Source organism: Serinus canaria, chromosome 3 (assembly GCF_022539315.1).
Source record: "Serinus canaria isolate serCan28SL12 chromosome 3, serCan2020, whole genome shotgun sequence".
Taxonomy (NCBI): domain Eukaryota; kingdom Metazoa; phylum Chordata; class Aves; order Passeriformes; family Fringillidae; genus Serinus; species Serinus canaria.
In genome coordinates, this window is record NC_066316.1 from 12481490 (window position 1) to 12497302 (window position 15813).

Sequence of the window (15813 nt, forward strand, 5' to 3'; positions counted from 1 at the left end):
GGCCTCCATCTTCTGCTGTGATGTTGAAGATTGGTTTAGAGTAGAAGCTCACTGTCTAACATAGGTGACAGGTATTGGAAAGTAATTGTAAATATTGTACACGTGGGTTTTAGTATAAAAAGATAACACTGCCCTGGGGCAGGCAGAGTGCCTCTGGCTGTCCTGCTGAGCGGACCTCGGCAGGACAGGAGAAAGAATTTTAAAGATAAGATACAATAAACAATCTTGAGACAGAGAACTGAAGAGCTCTGACTCCTTCGAGTGCAGGGCTGGGAAAAGAGACTTTCTAATGTATCTCGGGGTCACTGTGACCAGCAGAGATTCCAAGACCATCCATTCTTCCCGATATTCTTGGATGAATTGTTCAACAACCTTCTGAAAATTGTTGTTAACTAAAAGCAAAGTTGGGAACCAGTTAATTCCACTATAGAGTCAGGTAAAGTTCTGTTTCCTTATTCTTACTGGGTTCAGGGATCAGCCTTTCCATGCTGATGTTTTTCCATCATGCTTCCACACTGAATCCTTGAGTCATCCCCACCTCAGTCCTGCCTTGGGCTGCAGAGTGCTGCAAGGGGAGAAAGGCAGAGTCCCAGACATTGTCACAGCCCCCTCTCACAAGTTCAGTTTCCTCTAGAGAATGATCTGATGTTGTGCAATGGGTCTGAATCAGAGCAGGACCTGAGTCCTGGCAGGCTGGGGACAATACACTGCTGGAAGAGTCACAATACCTGTTCATTTTACTTGATTGTGACAGATTTTTGAGAGGAAAAAGAAGTCTTTTAATGTTTTAATGTGGTTGCAGAACCACCCGCCCAAAAATTATTTCAGAGGTGGGAGACCTACAGGAAGCTCTGTGTGGGTAAAGATTGACATTATAAGTCACTTTTTATTGATGTAAAGGTGTAAAGAATAAGGAAGTATGCATGACACAATTCTCATTGCAGCTTCATGTTTTGCAATAAGGAATAAAAGGAAGATTTTTTTTTTCCTGGTCTTAAAGATCAAGATGGTTATGTGGAAGTTTCTGTAGCCTGCCCTTCCTCTGTTTTTCAGTTATCAAATGAACAGTAGTTAATTGATCAGTATTTTGAATTCCTTGATGAAAAGTAATATTTTAAAAAAAGGGAACAATTAATGTAGGTAACTCACTGTGAATATGTGTCCACGAAGAGAGCATCTCAAAGAAACAGACTTCTGCCCTGCCGATGTATTTGGGATAGTCCCCACCCTTCAGCCTGTTCCATACAGAGATGTTGTTACTTGGTACATTTACCACTTGGTATGTTTCTTATCTCTCTCCCTGATCAGAAACTTGGCATGATCCTTCCCTGAATCTAACTCAGAGCACATAAATAATTTAGCAAATTATTAATAGCAGATGAGGAAGGTGTAAAGAGGCCTCTCTTCTCATTACTATAACAAATGAGTCCACTTACACTTTAATTGGCCTGTGCAGAGGGAAACAATGAAAATGGATGTATGTCTTGCCATCTTCCTAAGAAAAATCTTAAACTCTTCTAAGAAAAGACAACAGTAAGATTTCACACTGAATCTTATTAGCAAAGAGATTTTTTCATTCTTGTTGTTACATCTCAATAGACTGCCTTAGATTAATTGCATTAATTGCCTCTGTAGCAGCAGGGTATCCTGCACCTCCATGCTTAATGATCCTTAGAGTCAGGTGTTCCTTCTCCTTGGTGTCCTGTGTCTCCTGGGGAGACGTTTATAAACTGTGGAGATGTTTTAATCATAGAATCACAGAATGATGTGGGTTGGAAGGGACCTTAAAGATCACCTCGTTCCAACCCCCGGCCCTGGGCAGGGGGGGACACCTCGCACTATCCCAGGTTGTCCAGAGCCCCAGCGAGCCTGGCCTTGAGCACTGCCAGGGATGGGGCAGCCACAGCTTCTCTGGGCAGCCTGTGCCTTGTCACCACTCCTAGAGTGAAGAATTTCTGCCTAACTTCTAATCTAAGCCTACTCTAAAAGTGGATCTATTTCCCCTTATCCTGCCACTACATCCCCTTATAATAATGAAGGAGAGGGAGGGAGGGAAAGGAGGGAATCCAGGAAGGATTCCAGGAAGGAAGGAAAAAAAGGGGACGGACGGATAGATGAGCAGTACGGCTCGGAGCACCCACCGAGCCCTGACCCGGCGGCGAGGGGAGCAGGAGGTCCTCCCCGCCAGCCCTGCTCCCATTGGCTGCCGCGCCCGGGCGCCAACAGGAGGGGCGGGAGGAGAGAGAGCCGAGCCGTCTAATTGGATGGAGCGGTGGCCGCGCACGCTGATTGGCTGCGAGAGGCGCCACTCGAGGTGCGGAGGTGTGAGGGGAGGCGGCTGAGGGAGGCGGAGGGGCGGGTGGCTTTGCGCTGTGGTAGTGGGAGCCGAAAGCGCGGCCTCGCCTCAGCGCCCTTTTGTGTTCATGCAGCAGCCTCCCGGGAGCTGGGGAGCCAGGTAGGCTGCGGTGAGCCAGCCTCCGACAGCCCTCTGCCCGCAGACCTCCTGAAGGCGTAAATACGTTTAATCCCGCCAAAAAATTCCCTTCCTTCCTCTCCGTTTGGTATCCCCTCACATTTTGCGGTTACAAACACCACAGGTATGTTTGTTTCCTCGGCTGTGCCTTCAGGGAATGTCCAGCTTGAGGGATAAAATTAATTCCCAGTGGCAATTAGGAGCTAAAGACTTGATTTTAATCAATCAACATGACTCAATCACAGCTCTGCTGCGTTAGTTCTATTAATATGCCTTAAAAAAAAGACACAATCACAAGTTGAAGGGGAAGAACACAGGGTTTTTGGTAAGTCTAAGTGTGTGGAGATACAAGGATCTGACAAACAGCAGCTTTTCCTAGAAAGGCTCTTTTCCCATTTTCCAAAGTTGATTGGAAAAAAGCAAAATTGAAGGCTCCTTCTACTGGAGAAAAATAAAGCTTTGTAAAATTAGAACTAAATCAAAGAACTCTATGTGGCTGTCCTCAGGCACAAGTCTTAGATAATCAGTACTGATAAAATGAATCTTCCATCATCTGACATACAAGTTCTACTGAAACATTTCATGTGAACAAACGAAATGTATTAGTGCTGAAACTGACTAATTTGTAGTTAATTTCTTCTTATTTTTTCAACAGGAACCTTTGCTAAACGAAATGAAACACAATCTGGTGTGTCAGACACCTCCCACTGTCACTGTTCATGTAAAATCAAGTGCATCCAGATCACATCAGCAAAAAAAACTTACTAGACTAAAGCGACCTGCTTTTAAAGACCATCAAGAAAATTGTGAAAAAGGGGTTTCTAGTCAGAAATATAAATGTCCAAAGGGACCATGTCTAGTTATTCAGCGTCAGGAAATGACAGCTTTCTTTAAATTATTTGGTAGGTTAATAATGTGAGATATGAATGAATTGACTGAACAGAATGTTTTCTAAACTCAGGAATTTTGAGAGTGCTTTTTATATCAAAAGTAATGGCAATTCTTTATCAAAATGTTTTGTTGTTGTAGTTTGGTATAGAAATATTTAATGCTTAAGTTAAAAATACAAGGGCTACCAAATTGATGAAAAGTATCTTTTTAAAATTACAAATGAAACCAAGGTGGTTTGCTACTTTTTATTTTATGATAATTTTCCTTACTATTTTCTCTTCTATTTCAACAAATACATGTAAAACAATGTGCATCTTGTTTTATACAAGGCTTAAAAAAAGGACTCCTTTTCTGTTAAATGTGTTCTTTACAGTGGGAATAACTTCTGGGGGAAGAAGTGGAATGGGAAGTCGATCTAAGGAATTGGAGCATCTCTTCTTTATTTGTGTCTCTTTCATATGAATTTTTTATTAATTTAATTGAGCAAAGACATTAAGTAATAGTGGAAGATTACAGCTGGTTTTTATTTGACCCTTAAATACAGAAGTGAATGAGAGAGAGCTGCTGGTAATTACAGTACATGGTCATGGACAATGAAGCACTGACCAAAAATAAGCAAGTATTGCCCTATAAGGCTGCCAGGTAATCAAGGTGCAGGATCTCAGCAGTTCCTCTGAAATAATGGTGGGCTATCACCTGGAAGCATGTAATGCAGGAAGAAATGATGCAAATAGAAAAAAAAAAAAAAAAAGGTTATTTTTCACTTTTACCTGCTGTTACTGAGAATGGATGAAATGAAGTCACCAGATTTTCCACCTTGCCTTTCTGGTAGAGTTTGTTTTCTTTTGTCATGTAAGCTTTTTTCACACCTGAACCTCTCCCACTGCAGTAGGGAACAGTTTCTCTGTTCCCTGCTGGATGGTCTAGTTTCTTTTCTTTCATTTGGTTTTATGAAAGACCATCTGTTATTTATTTATAAATACCTTCTTACATAAACAGTTTTGGTGTTGGAAATGCTACAGCTTTCTCTTGTTACAGATGATGATCTAATCCAAGACTTCCTTTGGATGGACTGTTGCTGCGAAATTGCAGACAAGGTAAGTGTATTTCCTTCTTAGTTAACAGAACATACATTGAGTGAGAAATCTGCCCTTAATGACTTGATACTTTAATGCAAATACAGAACATCATCTTTTTCTAATGGTTTCACCTGGAAGTTTCAAAAAACTTAATTAATGCTTTCCTCATTGTTAAAAATGATGAAAATATCTTGGTGCAAGATGTGTGAATCAATTTAGGAAATACTATATCTAAGTAACACATTGATACTTCATTTTACATTTTAAAACAGTATCTCTTGGCAATGACTTTCGTTTATTTCAAGAGAGCTAACTTCACACCAAGTGAGCATACCAGAATCAATTTCTTTGTGGCTCTGTAAGTACTTTAAAATTGTCTGGTTTTATTAGAATAAACGTTGCATTATTTCTTTATAACACTGATAATTATAATAGGTGATGAGACTTCCTTGAGGAATATATAAACATCCTGATCTAGGGGGTGGCATCCCTAGGGGGTGGCAGGGGGGCTGCTGTCCCTTCCAACCCAAACCATTCTGTGGTTCTGTGATACTCTACATACTGTACATGAATAGTGCAAAGTCCCTGTTCTTTCTGTGATGGAACAAGCTCGAGCAGCAGACAGGGGCTGCTTGCATTGCTGCAGTGATACACACAGTGGCATTCTGCCTACCAAACTGAATCTGGGAGCTTTTTAAAGCATTACAAGAAATTTATTCAGGACAATACACAGCAACATGTATGTGGCTAACAGGTTCTCATATAAAACCCTATTTCATATCTTTGCCAGCCTTTAGGGCATTTGTATCAAAACATTTCACCATGACAGGCATCTCAGGAGTAACTTGTTATTAAAGTTTCTGTCAACATGATTTAAATCAACTGTAAAAACATTGCTAGAGAATTTCTTAGAACTTTTTTGAACAGTTGTAAAATGCCTATACCTTGAAACAGCGGTGGAATCAGTAATCCAGGTCTACATAACCCTCTGTATTTGGCTATACCTGCAGAGGGTTCTGCATTTGTTTTTATTTTTAAATAAAAACCAGTGTTATGATGCTCAGGTCATCTTTTCTGGTACCATGGCTTCTCAGATTTGTACACTAGTGCAGGGGCAAAGGTGGCTGTTCCTTCTTCTGTCATTGGTGCTGTGGGTGACATCCACAGAGCATGAAGGAGGGAGTCCTCTGACCCCCCTGAAGGGGGAAAAGCCAGGCTAGAACAGTGAAAGGATTAGAGGGGGACAAAGAGTCTGGTGAGACTGGGACTAGAGACAATACTGGGGAGGAGACTAAAAGTCCTCATTTTTCAAGTGTGATTTACAGGAGTTTAGTACCAGGTAGATCCAGAGGAAGTAAACATCTTCCTGTTGTCTGAGAAGACAATTTAAAACTAAAAGTAACTAGATAGTGAACAAAGGGAAGAACAGAGACATTAAAAAAAGTAATTTAAGTTTTGCATTTACAACTAAAGGTAAACCTATCTTTAGTTGTTTGCTCCTAATTTAATATGAACAATGTAATTTTCTGAGAATAGCTAAAATCCATTAAGTGAAAAGTGGAAAGTTTAAGATTTCACAGGAGAGTTTTAAGCCTTATTTAAAGAATTTGATGCATCAATTAGAAACTGTTCATTTAATGAAGGGTTTCTTGCCAGCTTGGAGAAAGATGTCAGGATGTGTTAGTTCTTTCTTATCTATTAATTTAGGAAACTCTAGGGTAAAACAATTTTTATAAAAGCTTGGATTTTTTTGCCCAAAGGATGCATATGGAACTAATTAAGAAAATATTGTATTCCAGAGAGAAGGCTGTATTTTGTTAGTGTTTTTTTCCTCACAAAACTAGAAAAAAGAACCACTGCACATAGCTGTTACTTTATGTTAGAAATCATTCTAATATAGTGGTATAAGATTGAATAATATTTACAAATAAACATATATATATTTGAAGGTATCTGGCAAACACAGTTGAAGAAGACAATGAAGAAGCAAAGTATGACATTTTCCCATGGGCTTTGGGCAAAGCCTGGAGAAAGCTCTTCCCTGATTTCTTAAAGTTAAGAGATCAACTTTGGAGTAGAATTGACTACAGGGCTATTGTAAGCAGACGCTGCTGTGAAGAGGTAGGGAGGGAAATTTCATATTGTAGATGCTGAAATCACAAGTGACACCAGCTAGCAATTTAGCTCTGTACAGTTTCTTCCCTAAAGTAAACAGACAATCCATGGGAAAGAAAAGATGCTGCTAAAATGTAATGGTCTATTTATCCTCCATGATATTTTTTCCTTCTCCATTTAAAATACATTGTTTGAAACAATGTTTTTTAAGTAAACTAGAATATTTTATATTGCACGACTGTTAAAAGTGAAGTTTCTATTGACTAGTATTTGCTTCATGCAAATATTTTTTATTTAAAATCTACCTTAATTTGTTTCACTTCATCCACTTTAGAAATAACTTTGTGTGCTTTACAATTTATAAGGAAAAAATATATTCCTCACTTTTTAGGTGAAGCGTGTATCTGGAAAAAACCTTGTCATGCTCTAAGTACATAATGTTTACTTCCAGATGGTGGAAAAGAAAATTTCCCATTTACTCCAGAGGCTCATTTTTGGGGATGGGATTAGATGCTATGGGAAAAGCACAAGGAAGAAGGCAAGTGCAGGAGGCTTTTTCTTGCCTACCCTGCCAGCTTCCCATGGGTACTTCAGTGATGATGAACACTGCCAGCTGATGTTTGGTAGCTGGCCAAAGAGAGTATCTTGTGTCCAATATCCCCAGCATGAGCTCCTGTTTGTGATGACTCGTGAACATACAGGGCTGGAAGCTGGGATGTTTCCACACCTGACTGGTATCAGGATTACTTACCCCTGCCTAAGGCAGCAAACGTTCCAGTGGGACAGTGAGACAGATAAGAGATGATGCCCATTTCAGCTGCATTAATTCCCTGCCATACACTAACTGGATCTGGTTTTCAGCCATATGTTTCCCCATTATTTTTGCTCTTCCTGATGCCACCTATGGCTGTTCCCATAGGTGATGGCTATCGCTCCAACGCATTACATCTGGCAGCGAGAGCGCTCCGTGCAGCACAGCGGAGCTCTAAGGAGTTATGAGGATCAGGTGCAGCTGCCCCGAGGCCCCAGTGCTACTCCTACAGACTGCCTGCTCTGCGGGAAGAAAGGCAGGTTTGTACGGCTCGGATTATCATCTTCCTCCTCCTCCACCGACACTTTGGAGATGATGGACTTACACTCATCCCAGAAATCAAAGGACGCCTTCTCAACTGAAAAAATGTTCATTGACTCTCCTTATAAAGCCCAAGGTATGGTTTGGGTTTCATATTGGAAAATACTGTGAATAACTTTCCATTAGCCATATTTGCCCTTCAGAGTGCTGCAGGGACTGCTCTGTCCCTCCCTATTACACCTTGGCAGAACCGTGCTTTTATCCTCGTGGATTCATTTTCACATATCGTATCTTGACTTCCTGGAAGTACCAACTGCTTTACATTGAGTCTCTTCATGTCACTTTCATTTACTTTGGTAGATATTGGGTGCATTCCAGTCTACTCAGCCATTTGTTACTATTCTTGCATTATAAATGAAATTGGGAGTCCTGTTTTAAATGATTTTTTTTATGACTGGCTGGAACAATAAAAATACTGGTGTGTGTAAAGTGAGTTAAAGTGCTCTTGCTGAGAGCATGTTTTGAGAAATGGCAGGATGCTCATTTGCAGTATGGGTTTGGACATAGGTTAAATTCACAATTTCCATTTTCCTCTAAGTATCTAATTTGTTGACAATTTATACAAGACTGTTTTAATACTGGGGTGTGAGTAGAAGACAAGAGCTTATTGAAAGAATTGTTTACATAATTGAATCTCTGCTCATTAATCTACTCTCAATAGCAGCCTTTGCATCAGGGGCCTCTGTTACATAAAGCAGTTGTGGGGCAAACCCATTATTAAATTTATTATTAGAAGTTAAACACATTTGAGATGTAAACTTCCTCAGGCATCCGGATAAGGCCTCGGCTCTGCAAAGATACTCTCCTGTAGTTAACCAGTGCAGAGTTCCTACTATACATATCTAATACAAACGTAGTTATTTATAGCTCTGTATATTTTATTTGCAGGTGTTCTCATTAATATCCAAATTTTCACTATTATAGTAAGATTGTTACTGTTTTTGAGAGCTTTAGTATAAATGTGATTCTCAACTTTGAAAAAATTGGCATTTGAATATTTCCTGAGATATAAAGCAAGTCAGGTGTTTACAAAACATAACTGAATAATTTAATGTGTTAAGCATCACCACTTCCTCAGGGGAGACCCAAAATGACTTTAAGTCTGTTTTTACTTGAGAGATCTGGCTTCTCATCTCTGAAAAGGGCCAGAAAAAAACTGTTTCCTTCAACCATTTGAGAATACTTTATATGAAGTGATGTTCACAAATAAGCAGGCACCTTGCAGCATGAGTGCTGGAAGGGAACCAAAGCTGTGCCTGTCAACAACTGTTTTGATGTTGAAATAAGCACAGCTTTATCAAGTGAACACATTTAGTGAATTTCAGTATCTCTTAAAGGTATGTCTTAAGAACTTTGTAGTTAAAGAAATCTATAGTCGCCAGTTGGAAGCCAGCAAAGTATAAATTTCAAAGGAGAGCCTTTGATCCCTTATTTTCTTACTAAAAGTTTTTTTTCCTTATTTCTGGTAGACTGTAAGAGGCTGTCCAGCAAAAGGCAACCATGCAGCACCCTGGATCAAGATAAGTCTATGGATTGGTTTACAAGCAATGGAGAATGAAGTGCACCTGATAAGACAGAAACAGATACTGTGATCTGCAGAACAACCTGGGCTGCATCACAACACTAGATGTGATGATTCACTTAAAATTTTTCCCTTTACATAGTGGGATAACAGTTGGTGTTTCAAAGTTGATGCCAGGTAGAAATCAGAGCAGTCATTGCTTAAAAGTTACACAACTTGCAAAATGTAGCATCTACTTTGTTATGTTTTATTTCATTCTGATACAATATTCAAATTAGCAGTTAAGGAGGCAGCAGCATCAAGAAAGCAGCGGTTGAAACTTTCTCAGCTTGGTAAGGAACGCTAATTAAAAAACAAAAGTTACTACTTTAGTATTTCAATACACAATGATTTTTTTATTATTATAAGTTTTGTGGTTTCATGATATAGGAAAAAACCAAACTTTTTTTCTAGTACAACAAAGAAAAAAAATTCTTTGAAATAAAAATACCACTAAACATTTAGGATAAACTTTTTCCAAGTGTCTCACCTGAATGAGCTTCCTGCCAGTGAGATGGTCGGGCAATGTAAGGCACTGAGTGGTTTGTTTCAGCAGCATCACTGAGTGATTCTGTGAGAAGGACATTTCTTTTTATTTTGTACCCACAAGTTTAAGACCTACATGCAGCCTAGAGTAAATAATGTTCATGTAGTATTTTCCCCTGACATGTTTTTTTTTTTTTTTGTCATCACCTACCAGTATATTCAGAACTCTTTGCATTTTGCAATCTACACTGTATATGTAATTTTATATTTGTCATATAAATATAATATATACATATGGCAGCATTTTTGGATTTGCCAGAACAGCATAATTTTAAAACAGCTCACTGGCCACTGCTTCTCCTAAGGAATCCTTAAGTCCATCAAGGTCCTCTAAAGCAGCTTTGGGGTGACTATAAAGAACTGAATTTTCTTAAAAATCAAAAATTTGAAAACAGCAGTAGAAGGGCAGTCATTATTTATTTCAGACTGAAATTTATTTTTTATTTAGCCCAGGTTTTTAGTAGGATATTTTAACTTAAATAACAACTAATAGTCTTCTTTAAACCTGACAAGGTTTAGGCTGTCCAAACCCTTGCCTATTCTCAGCTGACCTAGGTAAAAGCACTGCCTCTTCCTACACTGGATTATCCAAGTGCAGCAATAGGGGAACTCATCAGCAGTGAAGTCCTTACCATTGTATTCGCTCTCCTTAAGAACTGCTTCATCCTGAATATGGATTTCTTCATATTCATTTTGAGGTGGTTCTTCAATATTTTCTTGAGTTTCCACCATTTGGCTTGATTTGTAATGCTTGAGTTTAGCAGGGAGTACTGACCAGCGCCTGTGAGTTACCTCAATTATCCTTTCACACAAAAATGGAAGCTTGCAGCTCCGTATTCTGTCTAAAAGGTCAATAACCTGTGTGATGCTTTTGAAGAAATGCAAAGGGTAAAGTAGTAGTTTGAAAACTCAAAGCACAAAATTTCAGTTCTACTGACTTTGGCACATTCTTTACCTTTGAGGTTACACAAGTGCTTCAGGTTTAGGGTACTGGAGCAACCTGACTATTGCATTGGAGAACAGTGCAGTTACTTGAGGATGCCATAAAGGCCAAACTTCACTGAGCAGAATCAGAACATTCCCCAGGCACATGCCAAAGGATTTGGCCAAGTGTAATTTATACTGAGTACAGCTCCCAAAGAAAGCTACGTGGGGAAAAATCCCAACTTCGTTAACCATTTCATTAATGCTGCATGTGTATTTCAGAAGATGCTTGGTTTTGTACTGAGGCCAGGTAATGTCTGAAGAAGGGTGCCAGAAAGAAATACTTACTTTGCCAAGTACACAGCGCACACCCCACCTTGTTTCAGGCTTGGGTGTACAACAGGCAGAGCACACTGAGGGTTCAGCATATCCAGAACTACCTGCAAGAGAAAGCCATATTAATGGCTAATACTGAGAGAACTTATGTACATCTGCCAGTGTAACATACAACAATGCTGGGGGGGAAAAAGGTTAGGGAAAAGAGATGCATACAACAGCAGTATGTAATCATCCACCAGTTTTATCACTGCCTCTCAAAACCTGAGGTGCACACTTAGACAAAATGAAGTCCTCTCTACTTCCAAAGGAATTTCTATTAAAACAGCAAGTAGCATTTGACCAACTAAGTAGGTCTGTAGGAAGTTAAGCCTCCTAGTAATTAAATCCTATAATCCTGAGAGTAATAAAAACTTTTAAAAGACTACATTTACTAACACATTTGAATATCTATTTCTCAAATGTGGAAAAAAAAAAAAGATTGTTCAAATGTATAAAAAGAACACATTATGGTCACAATGTCTAACTTGCAGTAATTTCAAGATTAAAAATAGTTCTTGTCTTTGGCAATTTATCCATCTTCTGCTAGGAAGCAATTCAGATTGTAGAACAATTGGAAATGGAATATCTGATCCTTCCTGCAGGACTGTTACTTAAAGCTTTTTTTGAAAATATATTTTTATGCTATGTATTATATTTCTTTGCTTGCACCATTTAAAAATTGCTATTTGTTTAAAGCATTTAGTAAGTAGTTGGATATAGCTGGTCAGCTTTACAGGGAAGAGTGGTTAACATCAAGCTATTTTCCTTAGCATTTCCTCCTTTTAGGAAATCTAGATACAAAGAAGCAGGGTAGGAGAGCAAGCCATAGCATTCTCTAAATTATGGTGTAGTTACATTGAGCATTCTATATAACTGATAGCAAAGTGCTCACATAGTTACATATTTAATAAGGTTCTGTATTCTTCTGAAATTTAATACTTCAAATATGTATCTCATAAAAATATCAGTTCCTCAAAAATACAAGAAAGTGAGTTGGTATTTGCTTACAAGACGGCAGTAATTAATTGTAATATTTCTATAGTACAGCTTTATCACTCTTTCATTTGACAACCTGTAACTGGAACCTTGAAAACATTTGTATCTGATCAAAAAATTAGAATGTTTCTTTCACTGATGAAGACCTGGATTGTTATTTCTCATGTTACACTAGATATGGGAATCCCGTTGTGAGTGTGAGCACGAGAGGTTTTCATTGTGGAGAACAGACAGGCGTCAAATGCGGGAGTTGTTTGGATTCACTCACTGCATCAAGTGTTATGGATTTCAGATCTGCAGCAGCTGTTGAAATGTCTTTCAGAATGAACTCCACGTTATCTGGCCACTCATCCACATGTCCTATCTCCCACGCAGAACGCCAGTGCCTGTAATTCTTCTTAGCTAAATTATGATGATCCTCTCTGATTTCATAACTTAGAACACGTCCTTTGGGCCCAACTGAAAACAAACAGAAGACACTCCACTTACCACTTTACACTGCTGCTACAAAGACATGGGGAAAAAAACCCAACAAAAGCAAAAACCATAGTCTATAACCCAAGTACACCTTTCCATCTCCACTTAGGAAATGATCACATATGAAACAATCAATGACAATCCATGTTTTATTTACATCTAAAACAAACATGCAGAAAAAGTGCTGTGTTAGTTCTTTCACAGACAGAAATCCATCAATGCACAGATGAAACAAAGTGTAGTTATGGTAGTACAGACCGTTCCAAGATGTTCTCCTAAAGTCACTCCTGCAGCAAAAGACAAATAGAGCATCTGTGGCCCCTGCTAGATCCTTCTGCTAGAGCAGCCAGAGGTACCAGCTGAGAATGCTGCACAAGTGCTCACAGCTCACAGGCTAAGGAAACCTGTTTGCTGACCTCAGCCACACAGACAAGTTTTCCAGTGTCCTCTTTGATTTACCCAGGTTTGTGTAATTTTCCTGTTGTCTGCAGCAGCAATAAATTATTAAGCCTAAATTTACTATTCTGAAATTTACCATGAGTCCAGTGTACACTGTTGCTCATAAAGGATGCTTTTTCAGGCTGTGCAGGCAGACAGCAGGGCGTGCATTGCTGTATTCCATATTTGTATTACTCCAATTCCTCAAGACTATCCCACTGCTCCCTTCTCTCTCCTTGCTACTTTGGAATGGGTGCAGGCAGCTTTTAGGAAGCACCGGCTCCTCAGGTCAGTTCTGTGCCTTTCTAAGCCATTTCAGTTTGAAGTCACCAGGCTGCTTCCCTCACCTATGTGATCCCACTGCCAATCCATTGAGATAACTGAGTAAAAGAAGGGATGGATTTCCTGACAGTTGCTCCCTGATCCAGCTCACCCTGCATCAAAGGCCAGAACCAGCTGGTAAGAAAGGGAAGGCTGCAGCACGTTGCCTTTGATCACCTGAAGCAGTTGTAGAGTCACAGTGCCAAGCCAACTCTTTGTTACTTTAGATTATCAGTTTAGAAACATCAGAAAAATAAAATTCTTCACACTGGGGGGATCAGTTTTACCCCCATTCATTTAAAGTAATTCCTACATTTTGAAACTGCTTTTTTTAAAAAAAGAAGAAGGTGAAGTAGCTAGGCAAAACTTCATTATTGTGAAGCTACAGTATGTCAGGTTTGCACACATCATATTTTCTAGTTCTCAAAGATCTTAAAGTTATGGCAGATACCACTCTCTTAACTCTCCTGTTTCACGTCAGTAGTTTCTGGGAATGATTAAAGAGAGAACGGAAAAGAAAATATAAAAGGAATAACCATTAAAAGATGAATGAAATCTGTTAAATCAACAAGAATTTTGGAAATTAAATATTTCCATGGACATTGGTAAGGTGCCCACTACATCTGAATTCCAGCATTTACCCATGCAGCAGCTGTTTTCCTTGTTGGGTGTTACTGGTGTGTATTCAATGGTGGCAAAAGCAGCCACCATTAGGAACCAGCAACTCAAATCTATTTATTTCTGTGTCAGCACCAAAGTGTGTTCAGCTGTGCTAAAACTGGCTGTATTTGTCTGGCACACAACAACTGCACTTTTTCCGTGGATAGGGTTAACAGCCTGGTAATGCCAATGACTATGTCAACTTGGCCCATTAACTGCTAAATTAAAGTGATTAGAAAAAAACTGTTGGACAAGACTGAAAAATGAGAGGAGTAACTGGCAAGTTCAGGTGGTGTTGTATGAAATGGCCACAGTAGGCTGAATATCCAAGGCAGAAAAATCTGCTGCTGTATTTAGCAAGATCTAGCTTTTGCCTTAGCCAGTAGCAGGTGTTCCATCTCTTTGGGCTCTGGGTCTGCCTGTAAGGCACGATGGGGAAAGCTAAGGACTCCTATTTTCCCTTTCTCTAAATGGAAAGAGAAGCGCTGATATTTATCTTCTGTTTTGTCAGCTTCTAGCTCCTACAGCAGCAGTGTTTGCTTTGAGGATAATCCCATCCTAGCTTCAAAATCCAAATGGAATTAAAAACCCCAAACACTTGTTTATTCCAGAAGGATGATTGGAAGAAACCAAGCAACAGCAGTAGAAGGCAGAAGGAGGGAGACGGAGCAGAGGAGCAACTGCTGACCTTGAAACTTGGGCCCAAGATATCAAGACCAGCTGCAGTTGAGTGATCTTGAGGCTCGGCTGAAACTCAGCTTTCTTTGGTTACCACTTACACCATGGCCCTCTAAGCACAGTCAAAATGGTTTGCAGTCTCTGTGCTGATGTAACTTTCCTTCAATCAACAAACTATATGTGAACTGCAGCAAAGCTTTCATGAGCTGAATAGTAAGGACCACGAGAACCATAAGTATCTGGGCAAAAAAACCCCAAGACGTGATAAGGAAATAAATAAATACTGTGTTGTCTAAAGCCAGGTTCTCACCTGCTCTTGACAGAAACAAGCTCATAGCACCAGACCCGCTGCCAGTTTCCAACACGGTGTCTCCCGGGTGGATATCCATCATCATTAATAGAGCACTTATATCCTGCGAGCGAGAAAAACACGACACGTTACTATTCGCGGGAAATTAAAGGTGAGATTCGGCCGGCGACCTCCCAGCCACCAGCCGGTACCTTGGGGTAGGCGATGGTGGCTCCCCGCGGCATGAGCAGCACGTACTCGTCCAGCGAGGGCCGCCTCAGCAGCAGCCGCCTCCCGGCCGACGTGCGCAGCACCTGCCCGGGCAGCTGCCCGATGATGTCGCGGTGGGGCAGGAGGCCACCGGGGCTGCTCAGCACCGCCTCCGCCGCCAGCCGGCACAGCAGCTTCAGCGTCGAGTTGTTCTTCCTCCGTACCTCCGCCAGCGCCAGCTCCCCGGCGCGGAAGGGGCCGGAACGCGGACCTGCCGCCTCAACCAGCGCTTGACGGGGGGCGACCGCCGCCACTTCCTCCTTCTCCTCAGGGGGAGCCTGAGGCTGCAGCGGGGCTGCCGCTGCCGCCGCCGCACCCCGCGCCACCGCCGCCGCTTCCTCGGGCGGCAGCAGCCGCCTCACCCGCTCTAGCGGTGACAGCGAAGTCTCCCATGCCCGCCTACGAGGCTTCCCGTCGGCAGGAGAAGAAGAGGAGGAGGGTGGGGATGAGGAAGAAGAGGAGGATGACGAGGAGGAGGAGGATGAGAAGGCGGCCCCCCGCCGCAGAGCGCGCCAGGCCCTCATGGAGCGGCCGGAGGCGGGAAAAGGGGGCGCGGCTCCACTTCGCGACCGTCGCCCCGCGCGC

At 41.0% G+C, this 15813-nt stretch overlaps 2 protein-coding genes across 5 annotated transcripts; one reads left to right on the forward strand and one right to left on the reverse strand.

Moving 5' to 3' along the window:
* Positions 1-3101: 3101 nt before the first annotated feature.
* Positions 3102-14972, forward strand: SPDYA (speedy/RINGO cell cycle regulator family member A). Of its 2 annotated transcripts, XM_050972176.1 has the most exons (6): positions 3102-3375; positions 4403-4461; positions 4716-4801; positions 6393-6564; positions 7478-7737; positions 13567-14972. In XM_050972176.1, exons 1-6 carry the CDS (start codon positions 3147-3149, stop codon positions 13586-13588), a joined length of 828 nt encoding a protein of 275 aa, XP_050828133.1. In that variant the 5' UTR covers positions 3102-3146; the 3' UTR covers positions 13589-14972. The 2 variants fall into 2 exon arrangements, with proteins under 2 accessions (XP_050828133.1, XP_050828132.1); XM_050972175.1 differs by lacking the exon at positions 13567-14972 and having other exon boundaries at positions 7478-9319.
* On the reverse strand, positions 3870-15810 carry TRMT61B (tRNA methyltransferase 61B). 3 transcript variants are annotated; one of them, XM_030236189.2, is made up of 7 exons: positions 15171-15810; positions 14980-15082; positions 12364-12554; positions 11070-11161; positions 10430-10665; positions 9742-9822; positions 3870-4060 (listed from the first exon to the last, which is right to left on the reverse strand). In XM_030236189.2, the coding sequence occupies exons 1-7, from the start codon at positions 15750-15752 to the stop codon at positions 4026-4028; spliced, it is 1320 nt and encodes a 439-aa protein (XP_030092049.1). In that variant the 5' UTR covers positions 15753-15810; the 3' UTR covers positions 3870-4025. The 3 variants fall into 3 exon arrangements, 2 of the variants coding, with proteins under 2 accessions (XP_030092049.1, XP_018773490.2); XM_018917945.3 differs by lacking the exon at positions 3870-4060 and adding an exon at positions 9439-9554; XR_007777087.1 differs by lacking the exon at positions 3870-4060 and adding an exon at positions 9439-9554 and having other exon boundaries at positions 9742-10665.
* Positions 15811-15813: the final 3 nt, after the last annotated feature.